A 16,369-nucleotide genomic window follows, 5' to 3' on the forward strand; every position below is an offset into this window, starting at 1 on the left:
GTGATCAACTTCAAAGGGCAGATTGCACGAGTGGTCGTTCGCGAGGCCAACACGGGATCCCTGCAGCAGCTTGGCCGCCGCAGGCTGCGCAGGAGCAGGCAGCAACGTCATAGATGCATACATACTGTCAGCTCGACCCGTTCCTCGGCGTCTACACTACTCTCATCCGCCTTGCTGTAGTTTGCACCTATTGATTCATCACTCGCACATCGCCACGCACACAAAAGCATGAGTCGCATATGCACAACCAACACGTGCTCGACCGCGCGTACGGCTTCATTCCCAACCATGTCCTCAAGCGCGCCTGCACCTCCCGCCTTGTCTACGCGCTGCAGCCGTCGCCCAGCGTAAACTTCAGCCAGCATCTGCCCACTCCTGATGCTCCACACGAGCGCATACCAGCCCACGCATCTGGTGTAAGTGTGCTGACAGTTGATAAGTTTGAGGGGAGGTACCTGCTCTCTGCAGGCGCCGACAGTTCGATCGCACTGTGGGATCTTGAGGCGCAGCCGGGCGCGACCGAGGCAGGCGAGACGTACACGCCTCTGACTGCTGCAAGCAAGACGAGCGAAGAGCACAAGCTTGGCATTACACAGATACACTTCTACCCGTTCGACTCGCTGGCGTTTCTCACGTCGTCTTACGACCACACTGTCAAGCTTTACTCGAGCGAAACGCTCGCCACATCTGCATCCTTTGACTTGGACTCTGTCGTATATAACATCTCGTTGTCACCCGTGGCATCGCATCTACTTGTTGCCTGCGCCACACAGAATCCCAACGTGCGTCTTGTAGATTTGCGGTCTGGGGCGACGACGCACAGTCTGGCAGGCCACTCTGGGGCAGTGCTATCTACGGCATGGAGTCCAGTTCGTGAACACATTGTCGCTAGCGGGGCCACCGACGGTACTGTTCGGTTCTGGGATGTGCGTCGCAGTGTGGGCGAACTGGCCATGTTGGATCTCGAAGACTCGGTTGGCCGGCGTGGCAGCCAGTCCATGTCCTTGTCTCGCAACGCAGCAATGAAGCAAGCACACCGGGGACCTGTCAATGGGCTGATATGGACAGAAGATGGGACGCATCTCGTGACATGTGGCCATGATGCGCGCATCCGCGTCTGGGACACGGATACGGGGGCCAACACACTGGCAAACTTTGGCCCCATGGTTAAAAACACAGGTCTGTCGCCACGACTGCCTGTACTTGCCCCAGTCGAGAGCGTGCAACCAGGTGGTGAAGTCGTCTTCTATCCCAACGGCTCTGAGGTGCTTGTGTACGAGCTGTGGGAGGGCAAGCTGATACGCCGCCTACGCCGCTCGCAACAGCGCCCACATGTAGGGTTAGCAGCGGGCAATTGGCAACAGCCGGTCAAGGATAGAATCACAAGTCTGGCTTGGCGGGCGCACGAGGTAGAAATGTACTCTGGGCATGGGGACGGTAGCATTAGTGCGTGGAAGCCGCGAACTGAGCAAGATGCCGCGGCGGAGGACGAAGAGGCGGCGGAACGAGAGGAACGCGAGGTAGACAAGAAGAGGAAGAGGGGCGTGCTAGATGAGATCTATCAGGGCCTGACCAAGAAGCCGATCACATTTGGTAACATGGGGCAGTAGTGCGAGCAGATTTGACAGAAATGCAATTTGAACTAAGAGCAGCGTGTACAGACAATGGCCATGGTCATGGTAATAATTGTGATGATATTTGCGTCCGTGACTATCATGTCTGCATACGTGTCGTTTCGTTATCTGGTATCGGGAAGAAGGCAGGAGAGAATACAATAGTACAGGAAGGAAATAGAGAAAGAGCATACATAGGCCAGTCTACCCCGACCCAAAGTGCGGCAGTCTGGCAGGTACGAATTGGTCTTGCCCATCATGTTGTTGCACTCTGTTTTCATCAAGAGGACCCAGACCAGTATCGGGTATTGATTGGGTGTCTGCAGTACTGGCAAACGGAAGGTGGTCACGGCTGGTTGTGGCGGTCGGGGTGGGGAGCAAGGGCGAGGCAGGGTCTGAGGCTAAGCCGCGCTTGACGGCGAGGTGGTGGGCATTGTGGCGCTTGCGATCGACGTCGTCCTCTTGCTGCTGGCGTAGACGCTCTTCTTGCTCTTCGAAATGGGCGAGAGTGGGGATGCAGTCGGTGGTGTCAGTGGTGTCGGCGGGCGAGGAGCGGTGGGTTGTGCGCGTCGAGAGGCGCGAGGCAGAGGGGCGGTTGCTGGTTGCAGAGAGCGTCTTATTGCTGCTGGCGCTGTCTTGAGTCCATTGGCCGGTGGTGCGCCGCTCGAGGGCAATGGTGAACTCGTCGTCGAGGGGCACGGCGTCTTCGAGCTCGTCTTCGCTGGGGAAGATGTCGCCTCTGGAGCTGAGCGAGTCGGTCGTGTGGCCCGAGGTATGCGTGTCGCTTCGTTGCCTGCGGTGGCCCTTGTGCTCCGAATGTCTCAGGCCGGTGGCATCGTCGTCGTCATGGTCGCTGTCGTCTATCAAGGGCTGGTCTTCGTCGAGGCTCCTGCGTGCTGCGCCCGGATGGTCGATAAGGTCGGCAGCCGAGGGCTTGTAGCGCAGGCCGCGGGCGCCAATGTTGAAGGGGAGGCGGCCGAGGAAGCCAAAGTACGAGGAGCTGGGGATGAGGGTGGGGTCATGGGTGGTGTCGCGGGCGAGGGGCCCCGTCCTAGGCTTGGTCTTGCTGTTGCGGCGCGGCGTGTTGTACCGCGCATCGCGGCTGCGCTGGCCGTAGCTCATGGCCGGCTGGCGGGCGGGCTGCGTGGTTGCTCCATAGCCAGCCGACGTGCTCAGGAAGCGATCGAGGCTGTCGCTGCCCCAGCCCAGCAAGCCGTCCGTCTCGTCGTCGTGGTCCCAATCGTCGTAGAAGTCGAAGCTCGACTCGGCCCGCCCGCGCGACCGCCCGCGATGACGGCGCCGGTCATGGCCAGAGGGGAGGCAGGGCGCGGTGCATGCGCTGACACAGCGGGTGACGGACGCAAAGCACGGGTCGATGTAGCGCTGCGTGAAGCCGTAGATGTTCTCCTGCGCTGTGTCGTTTGCGTGCTCCAGGTTGTCCGTGATCTGCTGCAGCGTCCGGTTCCAGCGCGGGTCACTGCGGCGATACATGGCGACGTCGATGGCGATGGCGATGGCGACTCTTCCTCTTCACTCCTGGCAGGCTGCTCTGCGTCTGGACATGCACTGCACTGCACTGTACTGTACTGGACGCGACGTTGGGTGTCGCCGACACGAATGCGCCGGGGCGAGACGCCGCCGTCCATCTACTTCAGACTCCCAACCCCAACCCCACCCCACACTGTCCGCCTTGGTCTTGGTGCCAACCCAACTTTTTCCTCAGTACCCATGCACATGCACCCGCCATGCGCTACCTCCGCTTCCTCAAACCTCCCCGCATCCTCCGCGACAAGACCACCAACGCCGCCAGCGTCGCCTGTCTCGCCACCCTCGTCTCGGACCTGGGTGACTCGTTTCTTCCCCACCATGTCCATCTCGCCGCCGAGCTTCTGCTGTGCACCCACGACGTAGAGCATGTCCTCGTCTGGACCTCTGTGCGCTGGGCAAGTGGCATGCGCTCTCTGCCCATAACTATCCCACTGCCCAAGTCCCACGCACTGCCGTCTTCGCTATTGCGCCTCAGAGTCGGCATAGGCCCCGGAAACTCGCCCGATGAGTATTCTGCTCTCGCGGGCCAGGATGCGCGAGGCGTTGTATCCGCCTGGAGTGCACCCTTTACCTTAGATGACGACGCACCCAAGTTGGTCCAGCGCCGCTTCAGCCTGTCACCACACTCTGACATTGCCATCTGGGAGGAGACGGGAGAAAGCATTGCAAAGCATCTGTGGTAAACCTGCCTTTTCCAACACCTCTTCTCAACCATTGCCCACTGAGGTTGCCTTTGTAGGGACGCGGGCATAACCCTGGCCTGCCATATACCAGACTTGGCAGACACAAAGTCGACGTTAGCAAAGGCTCTGTTGCACTCCACAGAAGCCTCTCCCTTGACTATCCTCGAACTGGGAACTGGCTGTGGCATTGTCGGCATCGCCCTTGCCCAGACAATCTCCAACGCCAACATCCTCTTGACCGACCTCCCAGAAGCCAGGGAGATTGTCCAGCGCAACATTGACCAAGCATCTAGAGCACCCGGCACTAAGCTCAGCTTCCTCGAGCTCAACTGGGATGCCCAACTGCCTGATGAATCGCAATCAACTTTGACCTCCGTCAATCTCGTCGTCGCGGCTGATTGTACATACAATCCAGATAGCAGGTAGGACCTCTTGCCTGCCCTTCTAAATCAACCACCTGACCATCTTGATACCACAGCCCGGCGCTAGTCAGTACCCTCTCCCGCCTAGCCATGTCCAACCCAGCCATTGTTATAGCCATCGCAATGAAGATGCGCCATTCGAGTGAGGAAGTCTTCTTCCATCTCATGGCCCACGCCGGTTTCATCGAAACTGCTAAACTCGAGTTCTTACTGCCAGGCGATGTCGAGGCGGGTGAGGAAATTATATATTTGCACGTGTATAGCACTAGCATGGTAAGCTGATGAAGACGAGGTTGCTCCCGGAATTACGTACTCTTAGAGTAAGCAGGGAAGCACCCACTACACCATGTTCCACTCCAACAAAATCTGGTCATGCAGTATTCGACAAATTGTTCGAGCCGACCACATACATCTGTTTGCTTAGAACAAGGAAAAATCATGGCTCAAGCACCATGTCAGCAGAGCACATTGCGCCTGTAGCCTCAATCGTACAAGTCCCTGTCCATCCACAAACCCCCACACTACACCACGTGCCAAGCCGCTTACTCCCCATACTTAGCCGCGACGCCCCCAGTCCTCGCCCCACACCACCCGGCAACCAGAAATATCCCGAGACCCTCCTAGCCCCTGCACCCACCATTCAGCCTCTGTTAACACAAACATTGCCGCGTTAGTCGTCGAACCTATTCCAAGTTGGTCTTACCCAAAGTACAACTTGGCTTAGTGGCAACTAGTGCTGCTTTCAACGGAATTTCCTTGCCTCACCCTGACATGAGTTACTCGAAGTGGTAGTTTCGAGGGCTGCACCACACATGTTCATGCTACTACTTATACCCACGTATGCCATGCCATGTCTGCATGTATGTATCTGTGTAGTATATACAGGTTGCATTAACGCTATTTACAGTGTATTTCGGATTATACATTGTTCATCGTCCTATTCGTAATGAATGCTTACTATCATGACCTTCTTCCCGGGTCGCCCATCTTTTAAGGAGATATTTTGTACGTCAATCGTCGAGATTTGGCAATAAACGAGTTAATCGCATCGTGTAGGCGCGCTCCAGGCGCTGTGATATGGACCTAAAGGGGAAAAGAAGATGGTGTTAGTCTACTTTTTCGATAAGCTATCCAAACACACAACACTCAGCAGACTTACCTCTGGTTGGCCATCTTGGGTAGCTGCGCGACGTACAATGTTTCTCTCACTGTCCGTCAGCACCGTCGGACCGTTGTCCGTTCGTTCCGTCGAGATGTGCGTCATGTTTCCGTACCCGAGCGCACCACCCTTTTTCTCCTCAAACGAGGCGTTTTCTTCAATGTATCGCTCTGCAAGTTGTTGCCGCCTCTTGTTCCTCCTCGCCATGAAGAATATTGCTAATGCAATGAGCATCGTAATGGCCCCTGTCGTTGCACGTCAGCCGCCATTCATCCAGTGACAACAAACTTTGCGCTAAAAGTCGCTTACCCAAAACACCAAAAAGAACAAACAAAGATCTTGACAATGGCGTTAGTCCCCTACCCGATCCACCCGTAGCAGAGCTGGCGACAACCGAAGATGTAGGCTGGAGCGTCGGTACCGAGACCGCGGTCAGTGCCGAAGACGCGGTTATGGCTAGTGGTGTGTTGATACTTTTTGGAGATGCCGTCACTTGCTCCCGAATCTCTTCTGACTGTGAAAAGAGGATAAACGTGCTAAACGACGGTAGTGGGGGGAAGCCGGTGACTGAAGATGCCGCAGACGAAATGCTTGTAATGGCAGGCGTGGGCCACGAAAACCCAGTACCCATACCAGATTCCGATGTAGTCAATGCTGGATCCGTCCGTGTCTTTGTCAAGGTCGTGTATGTTGTAAACGTCGTACACAATACCGAAACCGGCATATCTTCAAGAAGTTGAGCTGCCGCCGTATCACCTATCGATGGCGGTGGTTGATTCTTGCCTGGCATTAGCCCATCCATACGACCAGGATCGGCTTGATTGACTCCTGGCATAGGTCTACTTAAAGTACCAGGATCGGCTTGGTTGACTCCTGGGAGAGCTGCTGCATCTACCAATCCAGCTGCCTGTGGAGTGCCACTATCGCTAGTCGAGGTGGTATCTACTTGGCCGGCCGAAGACAGTCGCGAATTCAATGATCGTTTTTGTACCCCTTCCATCACCAGTGACGGATCCGTGAGGCGAGGTGATGATGTGGATTGTACGTTCCTCCGTAGAACCGAGTCTGTATTACCGTGACCCAGATTAGCGTTCCGTTGTCGTTTGCTCTCCATCTTGTTGGTGATGGTCCTTTGATGGCGCTTGATCCGGGCAGCCGTATTCGTTGTCATGCCTAGATGATGACGGTGTGCCAGCACCAGTAACATATCATTGTGTCCGCCAACGGCAGCCATGACATTCCATAGAAGCAGTCAAAAAGGTGACAGTTTGAGAGGTGGGGAAATAGAAGATGTCCAATTACCAGACCATGACCGGATAATACAGTTCCCATGTATAAGAGCATAAGGCCAAGTAACAAGAGACGTGCTTCCATGGGCGCTCGTTTCGGCATTGCACCCACCCACAAACGGTGGTTGGTCCATCCAGTGCTTAACACATCTTTTTGTAACCAAACATAGCACACGTGGCCCATGTTGCACGACGATTCCAAAGTCACTTCAGACCACGCAGCACCAGAATTGGTGCTTTTTGGTGACAAGATCAACTCCGTGCACCCTTTCCAAACGTGCAATTGTTTCACAGGACAATCGAAACTTTGTACCGACACTCGAAACGTAGCGCAATTGGCGGAATCTTGAACCACCGGTCGGATCCATTCCTACCAAGAGCACGCATTGCGTTTGGGAAAAGACATACGCGTGCGATTCTTGTGCTGCTCGACATGGACGAGCTGCTCCTGGACTTGGTCGTCCTGGTGGCAGCTCTTTGAACTGCCGATGTGAAATCCACAAATTCTATTGCAAAGCCTGGTGGATGCAACGTTTCGACTTCCCAGAAGAGGTCAACCCAAAGCAATACGATCGGCGCAGGGGTTGTTGATGATCCGAGGCCTTAAGGCAGCTCGACCAGCAACTCTGCTGCTACGGGTCGCCCCAGATCAACGAACGCTAAGCCCTTGCCGTGTGTGCCCGTGCGCCACATCATCTGCGTCATGCTCACTGGCCACACCAGAGCCCATCCATCTCATTGTCACGATCCGACAAAAGAAATACTCATGTCAACCGAGATTCCGTCGATTGGGTTTCATGGACCTGTTCAGCGACGCACATGTGCGACAAGCGCCCACCACCTTGCGCTGCCGATTGGCTCCGACAACTTCTGTTCCTTTTTGAGGATAGGTTGTCGCCACTTTTTACCACGTTCTCCATGCAAGAATAGCCATCTCTCCAGATACTGTACTATAAAGTATACCGTGAACATATCAGTCTGTTCCGGAGGATCCCGCATCCACTTTCACCGAGAAATCGCCAGGGATTTTCTCATCCATGCTCTGACAAATATCCACTTACCTGCTAATCTAGTAGATATCGCCCTTTATCAGCTATGATCAGCATTGGCAAGTAGATATGGAGCAAAAACGCATGTGCCTCTCAAATCCACATCACCTTCGTCGATCCGTGTTCTGCGATTGACCAACTTCGCTTCGACACCCTCTTCGACACGACAGCCCCCCTCAAAAAAGTCATCCGAGCTGACGCCAACCACCCAGCCAGAAGCTGTCGAAAAGGATCATCCAAGCACAGTCGTCGGTAGCAAGCAACATTTCCACTGAAATATTTCGTTCGAGTACGCATGAGTTTTATTTTGCCTTAGCAAAGTATCGCGAGGTTCTAGAAATCTCCGTCCGTGTTTTGCCAAGGCGTTGCTAGTTCCGGCGTCACAACTGTTTGCAACCTTTAGTTTCTTCAACATAGACACAATGACAAACATGGCAAGTTACCAGCGCAGGGGTACTTCTCACCCGCCAAGCAGCCAAGCAGCCAAGCAGAGCCAAATTGTATTCCAAAAGTGGTGTCAAAGGCTACTCGCTTACTGCATGTCACCGCCAGAACTTGTTCAATCCAGCAGATCGACTGTGGGTCAAGCAGCTCAGAAGCATTCTCGAAACAAGAAAAGGAATGTAAGGTCGGATTCTTAGTCATTACCGAAGCAATCTGTCAATCGTGTGATACATTTCATACACCACGGGTGAATTGCCCTCAATCTGCTCCTTGGAAGCCAACTGCGTAGCTTGGACGCCAACTCGCCACCAAGATACTGCTGACTGACTCTACCACGACGGTACTTCATCCTAGAATGCTTCACAGCCTTCGTGAGCTCAATCCGAGATGACCGACAACAACTGTGCCCAATACCCCACTACCTGCCAAAATGGTTCACCACCTCGGATAATTGCTGGATCTTTCAGCAGCTCTTCTCAAAACATCGACGACAGTTACTTCACTGTTGACCTTCCATTTCAGATTTGTGTCTATGGAACGTGCAGTACAAGGGTCAACCCCAGTAGCAATGGTCTCATCACCCTCGGAGGCTATGGCGTAGCAGACGTCGTCAACTACAATATCCCTAATTATATGAGTGGGGCAGTCCTTATGGCCTTCTGGGATGATCTTTTCATTGCTTGGGGCAGGCAACACTACATGGACTATAGCCTTTGCGGAGATGCAGGGCATCATACTGTGACGTTCGATTAGAGAGTGACTTACTGTTGCGATTCCAGAAGCAATGCTATATACAGCTTCTCTGCAACATTTTTCGAGGACCATCCTGGTCACGTGCAATTGAATTACTTTGGTACACCGGACCAGGGCAGGTCAGCTACCATCGGTATGCAAGGCTTCACTAATGGACGACGTAAATGCACGACAGCTCTCGCTTGATATGAAATAGCTAAAGTTTTCAGAAACCTTGTATAAGTATTCATACAACCAGCCTTCAGTCAACAATGGCCTCAAACTAATCTTTGACTCTGCTGCTAACTATTTCGGCAAGGCTTGAAATAGGCCTTAATAGATGTGTGAGAAGTACAGGGCTTTCATAAAAATATTTGCATAGTCTGGGTCTGTGGGTTTTGAACTTGTTATATTTTATATGAGACCATGCAATCAATGACACTGAACTGAATATTGCCTCACGCTCTACTGCCTTGACAGGCATTTGTGACCAGTGTTAGTTCATAGTACCTCTCCTTACATAAACAGTAGATGGACCCAGTACTTTACTTCCTCTGACATTCAAGTAAGAGAAGAGTGAGTGTTAGAACGTGGATATCCTTTCAGAGATTGCCGGCCCTTCAATGCTCCAACACCGTCCAGCCGAACGAACAGCCTCTTTTCATACGTCCAATGTAATAATAATGATACTGCAACAGGGTCTGAATCATACAAGGTGGCAACTGCAAATTCCCTAACTTGGTTCGTAACACTGTCACAAATTCGCTCTTACTACGTAGTTTTCTTTGAGCTTGAACACAAGAACGTGCTGTAACTTTTATCCAGAAAGAGATGAGGTCAGTTGCAGGATCTAGTTTCAAGTGGAGAAATGGCATGCTACAGAATCTAGTCTACTCTTCGGTATATTATATCGGGCCTTAAATCTCGGACCAACCGTCATATAATTACTCCATGAATTCGTATCGCATGTTGATTATTATACAAATTATTATCTTGGTAGCTCGGCACTACCTATAAGCCGAGAAGCCGAGTCGACTATTATTTATTCCTGTATCTTCTTGGACAAACAATGGAAAGTAGTGATAAATCTACCGTGCATCAATCGTGACGTACAAACGAGTAGACAGACCTCATCTGGTGTTTGCGCGTCCTTATCACTACTTACCCACGCAAACATACATCTACTCAATAGACTTCCTAATCAGCCCAGCTAATTCTACTACGTCCTTGCTAAATTTTAGAGTGGGAGATACAGACTTCATAGGCTATATAATTGCTCTCGCTGCAAGGGATGCTGTAAATAGTTCGTCTCCGTTAGGATTCACAGTTGCAACGGCAATCAGCTTAACCTAATACTTTTACGCAGTCCGCCTTACGCTTAGAGACCGGAAAAGCCCTTTTCCACTCTAGATGCGTCTTTTTTTATAGCGCACGATAAGTCTTTCGCGTACCATTTTGCGTGCGAGGCACGCAAGTACAACTACCACTCTTACGTAATGTCTAAGGTCATAGGTCTCACGGTTTAGACCTTACTAGAGGCTTACTTTATCCACCGCGCGTTGGCTGTGGAGCGGGAGAAACTAGTTTGGTCAAACTTTGAGGAAGTTTGCCTTCAAGCTGCCGGCGCGCTGTTGAAAATGCATCCTACACTTTCCGAACAGGCGAGGACCCAGAAGTATCCAGAAGCCTTCGTAGTTGACTGTAAGAAGAGAGCTCAATTGTTAGAGGAAACAAAAGATGGTTTTTTATAGAGTTCGTAGGCTAGACACGTCGGTGCGCAACGCTTTCTACAGATTGCAATTTTGCATGAGGACAATGTGACACTTCGTGAGAGCGATAGGATATTGCGTGTCTTCAGTGGATTCTTCTCTCAGTGCAAACCCGCATTCGTGATAGTTTTGCGACAGCTTCAATAACTCGATCTTATAATGTATTTGCAAAAAAAAGCAAAGTAGAGTGGTACGCCCTCTAAATTAGTCTTGAAGTGTAAAACTAAAATACATAACAACATTGAGAATCGTGATTATAAGAAGAGAATCCTTGATCTGAATTATCCCAAGTTAAACTAGTCAGTACGCTTACTGTCACTGCCCCTTAAATATCAATGTCCTTTCTCTGAAGAAGTAGCCAGGGTTCTGTATCCACGTAATATATATGCGATATATATATTTATACAAACGTATTTGTACATTGCGCTGAATTGGTACAGCTGAAGATTTTCATGATATCTTCCTTTTCCATAATATCAAACCTGTGCCTCGCTCAATGTCGCTGCTCACCCCCCTGACAATCAAGTGACGAGAAAGAAGAAGAAAATCAAAGAAGAGCCTACCACACTACATCCTTACAGCCTTCCTCGGCTCTGAAATGGAATTACAATAAGAGTACATAATCGAATCGAGCAAAAATAAATGAAAACTCTGATGACCATGTCTAGGGGTATGTGTATCCATGAATCCATGCATTTTCATCTTTTGTTCTCTTCCCATAAACGCCAGTTCAGAGCATGCAAAAACAACAAAAAATCATTCAATGTTGAACTTGTCCATTTCTAAATCAATCCAACTCGCCCTCTTGACCCGGCGCCTCTTACTACGCCGCTCTGTAGCCTCATCACGCGTCTCCCATCCATCCTGACCGGCCCCGGTGGACGCCTGCAGTTCAGGATGCGTCAGATTAGAATTGAGACGGCGCGGGTCCACGAAGTCAGGGTACTGCTGGTTGCCAAAGTCGTACATGAGCGGGCTGCTCGTGGGCCCATTGGCGCGGCGCGAAGTGTCTGGGCAGTTGGCACTGGTGTTGGCGCTGCTTGATTTCTCGAGGGTGAGGGTGTTGCGGCGCTCGAGGGTGCATGTTCCGGTACAGTTCACGTTTTGGAAGTTGGAGCTGTTGTTGCGATGGTTGGCGTATGCGGCAGGGCTGGAGAAGGGATTGGCATTGAGACTGGGGTCAGATTCTGTGCGATCGCGCACAAGCTGGATCAGTTTGCCGAGAACAGCGAATTCTAGTTTTAATTTAACAGAATATACGACGCCCTTGAGCGTGGTCTGGATAAGATATTGATTTGCAAATTCCATAGCTAGCAGAGCGAGATCCAGGATGATGATCAAGACGTTGATGGCGAGAAGCTGGTACATTGTTTTCCGGACACTGGCCTGCCTGAGCTGGCCAATGGTGGCGCCGTCATCGAAGCTGCGCGTATCGTCTTGAACGGATTGGGAGAGCCTGAGCAGCCGGATTGTCTCTTTGATGTAGATGATGGACAGGATCGTCTCTTGCAAAAAGAAGCCCAACATCTGTGTCTTTTCCATGATAGAGTAGGCGCGGACAAAGCGGGCCAAGGTAGCGGGCGAGAGAGTATTCGAATTTGAGCCAAAGGTCAGGACCGTGGTGACCGAGTGCAGCAGGACGCCATTGCAGATGATCATGTACAGGGTCCAGCGGAGGGTGCGGCGCGAGTTGGTGACGAGGTGCAAGCGTGACCATAGGACGACGGACTGGCCTGCATGCAACGTGGTGTGTCAGTCTCGATGGAGGTTATCTATTTCCTCGTGGTCGCGCGAAGCGGCAGCATACATACCTGTGACCATGCTATACCAGCCGATGGTGAGAAAAACGACGGCCACATATCCGACATTAGCGTTTGGGTCGAGCAGGCGGAAGAACTTTATGATGAAGCCGAGTGAATAGGGTATGATGCCGAAGGCGCTGATGACGAGCGACCAGAAGTAAAGTCCATGGTAGTGCTGAAAGGTGACAAAGGCGAGGATGATGAGCTCAAGGGCATTGTAGAGGGCGAGGCCGAGGAAGAAGGCAATGATGATTTTGAGAGGAACCGAGTTGCCCGTGTAGCCTATGATACCGTGGTAAGGTTGGAGTTTGTGGCTTGGTAGCGAGGGGACTGACCTCCAGTTATGCCCGCACCGGCGGACTCGAGCGAGCCCTGTGCCGGCGTCGTCTCCGCGGCAAGGGCAGCAGACGTTGCACTGGTCGAGAGGGAGCGGGAAAGGGAGAGAGAAAGGGAGAGCGAGAGCGACGCCATGGCGAGGCTTCAACTCACCCGACACCGACGATTCTTGGTCAATCCAACATTGACGACGGCAACAACAACAATATCAGCAAGACGACAGTCAGTCAGAGGCGGCGGATGCCACGCCACGAGCGAAGAACAGACCCACGTCAATGCGTCCGACATGGCTACGGCTGACGGGGCGCGAACGAGGGCAAAGCAAAACGGGCCGTTTGGAAGTGGACTTGATTAAGAACAAGCGTGCTGATGAAGTGAACAGGGCAGGGGTGTGTCCCGAGCACGAGCATAGGCATACGTAAGTAGGTGCATGCATGGGAGTAAATAAGTACACTACGTATCATTAGTAAATAGTACATAACAGTGGATGTATATATGCATCTGCCCTTGATTCGCGGGCAAAGCTGCCCAACCAGGCCAGACACTGTCTTGCCCTGCCGTTCCCTCACAATTTAGCCGCTTAGGGACTAGCGCGACAGAGTCCGGGGTAGATCCACTCCGTCTGCCATGTCCACATCCAAAGCTTGTCACCACCCACCCACTGCAAACTTTGCCCTAATCATGCAAACATGCCATTCACGCCCGCCCGCCCCACTTCCCCGTGCCACCATCACGCGACATGCCATTTGTTGCGCATATGCATCCACACTCAGACACAAGCACTACCATGCTCCAGTACATGAAAAGGGGTCATTGCCTTTGTCCCTGCGTCTCCATTCATGCAAAGTCGATCCACGCCCCTTCAAGTAATGTTCTTGCCCATGATCTCGCCCCTCTTCTTGCCCTTTTGCTGTGCTGCCTCGTGTTTCCTCAAGTCTTCCGGCACTTTGCTGATCTGGCTCTTCATGAGAATCTGCTTCAGGTCGTAGAGCACGTCGGCGTCCTCGTTGCCCCAGAAGGTAATCGCAACACCAGGCTTGTCTGCTCCCAGACGACCCGTACGACCAATGCGATGTGTGTAGCTTTCGATGCTGCTCGGCATGTTGAAGTTGACCACCAGAGATACGTCCTGAATGTCAATACCACGACCCGCCAGATCAGTCGCAACCAGCACACTCGTCTGTCCTGACTTGAGCGACGCAAGCGCAGCTTCACGCTGTTCCTGCGTCTTTGACCCGTGTAGCGTCGCCGCCGAGAATCCCATGTGCTTGATGTCGCGAGCAATGGCATCGCAGTTGCGCTTGATGTTGACAAAGACAATAATCGGCGCTGCAAACTCGCCAGATGTGAGAATTTCCTGTAGCCGCTTCTTCCGCTTCTCTTCTCCCTGGATGAACTCTGCCCGCTGCTCCACTGTTTCAGTCGCCTCGCCCAGGTTGCCCACCGTGACAATGGCAGGACGACGCAGGTACTTTTTCGCAATCCGTTCTAGCGCCGGCGGCATAGTGGCCGTGTACATCATCGTCTGACGGTACATGTCCCTCCTCATGACACTAGCATCTTCGGCACTTTCGTCGTCGGGCTTTTCGTTGTTGACGGGCAGCGCTTCGAGAATCTTGTTGACTGGCTCTTCGAAACCCATGTCAATCATCTTGTCGGCTTCGTCCATAATGACATAGGTGCATTGACTGAGGACCAGCACGCGACGCTCAATGCAGTCTACCAGCCGACCGGGCGTCGCAATGATGATTTCAGCGCCGTCACGCATCTGGAACGATTGCTCCTCAATAGAATGACCACCAACAAGGACAGCAGTATTGAACCCTAGTGGCGCCGCAAACTTGCGAGTCTCGACCTCGATTTGCTGCGCCAATTCACGCGTCGGAGCCAGGATGAGGGCATAAGGGCCGTCGTGGCGATTGGCTGCCGTCAGAGGAGGTAGCTCCATGATGTAGGCCAGGAGCGGTAGGACAAAGGCAGCAGTTTTACCTGAACCTGTCCTGGCCACGCCAATGAGGTCGCGACATTGCAGAGCAATGGGTATGGCCGCACGTTGGATAGGCGAAGGCTCCGTGTACCCAACCCGGTCGACAATGCGCATGAGCTTGTCTGGCAGCCCCGCCTCGTCCCAGTTGCGCATGGGATTTGGTATTGAGCCTCCCTTGGTAGCAATGTTGAAGTCTTCTTTGAAGATGCGCCAATCGCGTTCACGCATGTTCTCCAGTCTTTTCTCGCTCCAGTGCTTGTCAAGTTGCGCGCGGCCACCCTTTTCTTTCCGCCGCCTTTCCATATCTATCATTTGCTGTGCCCTCTCTCGGCCATGTTCGGGATCCCGCTCGATAATGGCCTCGATCATCCTCTGTGTCGCCTTATCTGTGACCTCTTCAGAGAAACCACCTAGTCTGCCCCGACCAAAGAAGCTGGCTTCGGCCTTTTGTTGGTAGATGGGGTTGTAGTCATGGCTTGTGTCTTCCTCCTCGTTCCACTCGAAGTTAAACTTCTTCTCCGTTGTCCTCTTGCGCTTCTTCTTGGCCGAAAACGTCGACTGGTTCTGCTCTGCGCCCATGTATCGCTGCCGAATCATGGCGGCTTCCGTGTCCTCGGCCGGCCGCTTACTCTTTCGGTTCTCGGATGGCGGTGGTGGTGGCGCCATGTCACCTCCTCCATGTCTGCGGTCTCGCATAGACGATGGCTCAGTGGGTGCGTCTCGCATCGCTCGTGGACCCACAGGTACGAACGGTGCGCCGTTCTGCGAAGGCCCATCTTGTGAGGGCTTCCATACTCGATCGTTGCCGCTGGCCTCTCGCCTCTTTTGTGCCTCTTCCACTTCCTTCTTGCGCTTTTCGAGCGCGATCCGCTCCCGCTCGGCCTTTGGAATGAATTTGGGTTTCGCGGCGGCGGCTTCCTTCTCGCGCTTAGCTCGTAGGATATCGTCGATGCTCGGCGGCTGCTTACGTGATGGAGCAGCAGGCGTCATTGCGCGTACTGGGCTGCGAACCTCTAGAGTGTGAGGTTGAGAGCCTGTCCGATTGCTTTGTTTTGTGGCTGCCTTCTTGGGACGGTTTGGGTTTAGATCGCTGACAGTAGTGCAGGTTAGCGTTGCGTCTGGGCTTGTCTATATAGGGATAGGAAACGGAGGGGCCGTTCGGTTGGAGCTCCGGTTTGTAGTGATTTTGGGGTCACGTGATAGTCACGTAACAGGCTGGATCTGGTAGAGTTACGTGGTAAAACAGAGTTCTCAGCTCCAGCTGGTACGAAAACGCGTAACTGAGCACGCCATAAGCATGCAGTTAAGATTGCCGAGCAGGTGGCAACGCAAACGCTACAACAGCAGTGGTAGCAGAAAGCGGTCAACTGGCATTTCGAGCCTGACGAGGCAGGCTCCGGTGAACTGTTACAGGACGAACGAGAGTACCCAGATATTTTTTTTTCAAAGGATCGAACATATTGTAAGCATTCACACCCCTTGCAACACTATGGCGCAACTCCCATCATCCATGGTCGGACGACTTTGTGAGCAGAT

The 16,369-nt window shown here is 52.7% G+C and overlaps 7 protein-coding genes across 7 annotated transcripts; 3 read left to right on the forward strand and 4 right to left on the reverse strand.

The window, feature by feature from the left end:
• The first annotated feature begins 122 nt into the window (after window positions 1-122).
• On the forward strand, window positions 123-1,714 carry COCSADRAFT_224423 (uncharacterized protein). Its single transcript, XM_007704008.1, has one exon. It carries the CDS (start codon window positions 240-242, stop codon window positions 1,608-1,610), a length of 1,371 nt encoding a protein of 456 aa, XP_007702198.1. The 5' UTR covers window positions 123-239; the 3' UTR covers window positions 1,611-1,714.
• On the reverse strand, window positions 1,715-3,240 carry COCSADRAFT_224421 (uncharacterized protein). The gene has a single exon (XM_007704009.1). It carries the CDS (start codon window positions 3,102-3,104, stop codon window positions 1,818-1,820), a length of 1,287 nt encoding a protein of 428 aa, XP_007702199.1. The 5' UTR covers window positions 3,105-3,240; the 3' UTR covers window positions 1,715-1,817.
• A 118-nt stretch (window positions 3,241-3,358) lies between these two features.
• Window positions 3,359-4,548, forward strand: COCSADRAFT_95572 (uncharacterized protein; the record flags this gene model as incomplete). Its single annotated transcript, XM_007704010.1, has 3 exons — window positions 3,359-3,840; window positions 3,901-4,266; window positions 4,323-4,548. 3 exons carry the CDS (start codon window positions 3,359-3,361, stop codon window positions 4,546-4,548), a joined length of 1,074 nt encoding a protein of 357 aa, XP_007702200.1.
• A 482-nt stretch (window positions 4,549-5,030) lies between these two features.
• On the reverse strand, window positions 5,031-6,715 carry COCSADRAFT_182988 (uncharacterized protein). The gene is made up of 4 exons (XM_007704011.1): window positions 5,735-6,715; window positions 5,426-5,670; window positions 5,174-5,349; window positions 5,031-5,104 (listed from the first exon to the last, which is right to left on the reverse strand). Exons 1-3 carry the CDS (start codon window positions 6,657-6,659, stop codon window positions 5,257-5,259), a joined length of 1,263 nt encoding a protein of 420 aa, XP_007702201.1. The 5' UTR covers window positions 6,660-6,715; the 3' UTR covers window positions 5,031-5,104; window positions 5,174-5,256.
• A 1,879-nt stretch (window positions 6,716-8,594) lies between these two features.
• COCSADRAFT_162343 (uncharacterized protein) lies at window positions 8,595-8,960 on the forward strand (the record flags this gene model as incomplete). The annotated part of the gene is made up of 1 exon (XM_007704012.1): window positions 8,595-8,960. One exon carries the CDS (start codon window positions 8,595-8,597, stop codon window positions 8,958-8,960), a length of 366 nt encoding a protein of 121 aa, XP_007702202.1.
• Window positions 8,961-11,131: 2,171 nt separating this feature from the next.
• COCSADRAFT_146876 (uncharacterized protein) lies at window positions 11,132-13,153 on the reverse strand. The gene is made up of 3 exons (XM_007704013.1): window positions 12,846-13,153; window positions 12,520-12,792; window positions 11,132-12,441 (listed from the first exon to the last, which is right to left on the reverse strand). The coding sequence occupies exons 1-3, from the start codon at window positions 12,979-12,981 to the stop codon at window positions 11,465-11,467; spliced, it is 1,386 nt and encodes a 461-aa protein (XP_007702203.1). The 5' UTR covers window positions 12,982-13,153; the 3' UTR covers window positions 11,132-11,464.
• A 191-nt stretch (window positions 13,154-13,344) lies between these two features.
• Window positions 13,345-15,962, reverse strand: COCSADRAFT_224467 (uncharacterized protein). The gene has a single exon (XM_007704014.1). The coding sequence runs from the start codon at window positions 15,821-15,823 to the stop codon at window positions 13,709-13,711; it is 2,115 nt and encodes a 704-aa protein (XP_007702204.1). The 5' UTR covers window positions 15,824-15,962; the 3' UTR covers window positions 13,345-13,708.
• Window positions 15,963-16,369: the final 407 nt, after the last annotated feature.

The sequence above is a fragment of the Bipolaris sorokiniana genome (assembly GCF_000338995.1).
Source record: "Bipolaris sorokiniana ND90Pr unplaced genomic scaffold COCSAscaffold_11, whole genome shotgun sequence".
NCBI classification, from domain to species: domain Eukaryota; kingdom Fungi; phylum Ascomycota; class Dothideomycetes; order Pleosporales; family Pleosporaceae; genus Bipolaris; species Bipolaris sorokiniana.

Coding starts and splice junctions, on each gene's coding strand:
- COCSADRAFT_224423 (XM_007704008.1), top strand. CDS start 240: ATGCACAACCAACACGTGCTCGACCGCGCGTACGGCTTCATTCCCAAC.
- COCSADRAFT_224421 (XM_007704009.1), bottom strand. CDS start 3,104: ATGTATCGCCGCAGTGACCCGCGCTGGAACCGGACGCTGCAGCAGATC.
- COCSADRAFT_182988 (XM_007704011.1), bottom strand. CDS start 6,659: ATGGCTGCCGTTGGCGGACACAATGATATGTTACTGGTGCTGGCACAC. Junction 5,671..5,734: donor TGTTCTTTTTGGTGTTTTGG/GTAAGCGACTTT, acceptor GTGCAACGACAG/GGGCCATTACGATGCTCATT. Junction 5,350..5,425: donor CCCAAGATGGCCAACCAGAG/GTAAGTCTGCTG, acceptor TTTCCCCTTTAG/GTCCATATCACAGCGCCTGG.
- COCSADRAFT_146876 (XM_007704013.1), bottom strand. CDS start 12,981: ATGGCGTCGCTCTCGCTCTCCCTTTCTCTCTCCCTTTCCCGCTCCCTC. Junction 12,793..12,845: donor CGGTGCGGGCATAACTGGAG/GTCAGTCCCCTC, acceptor ACGGTATCATAG/GCTACACGGGCAACTCGGTT. Junction 12,442..12,519: donor CTGGTATAGCATGGTCACAG/GTATGTATGCTG, acceptor CGTTGCATGCAG/GCCAGTCCGTCGTCCTATGG.
- COCSADRAFT_224467 (XM_007704014.1), bottom strand. CDS start 15,823: ATGACGCCTGCTGCTCCATCACGTAAGCAGCCGCCGAGCATCGACGAT.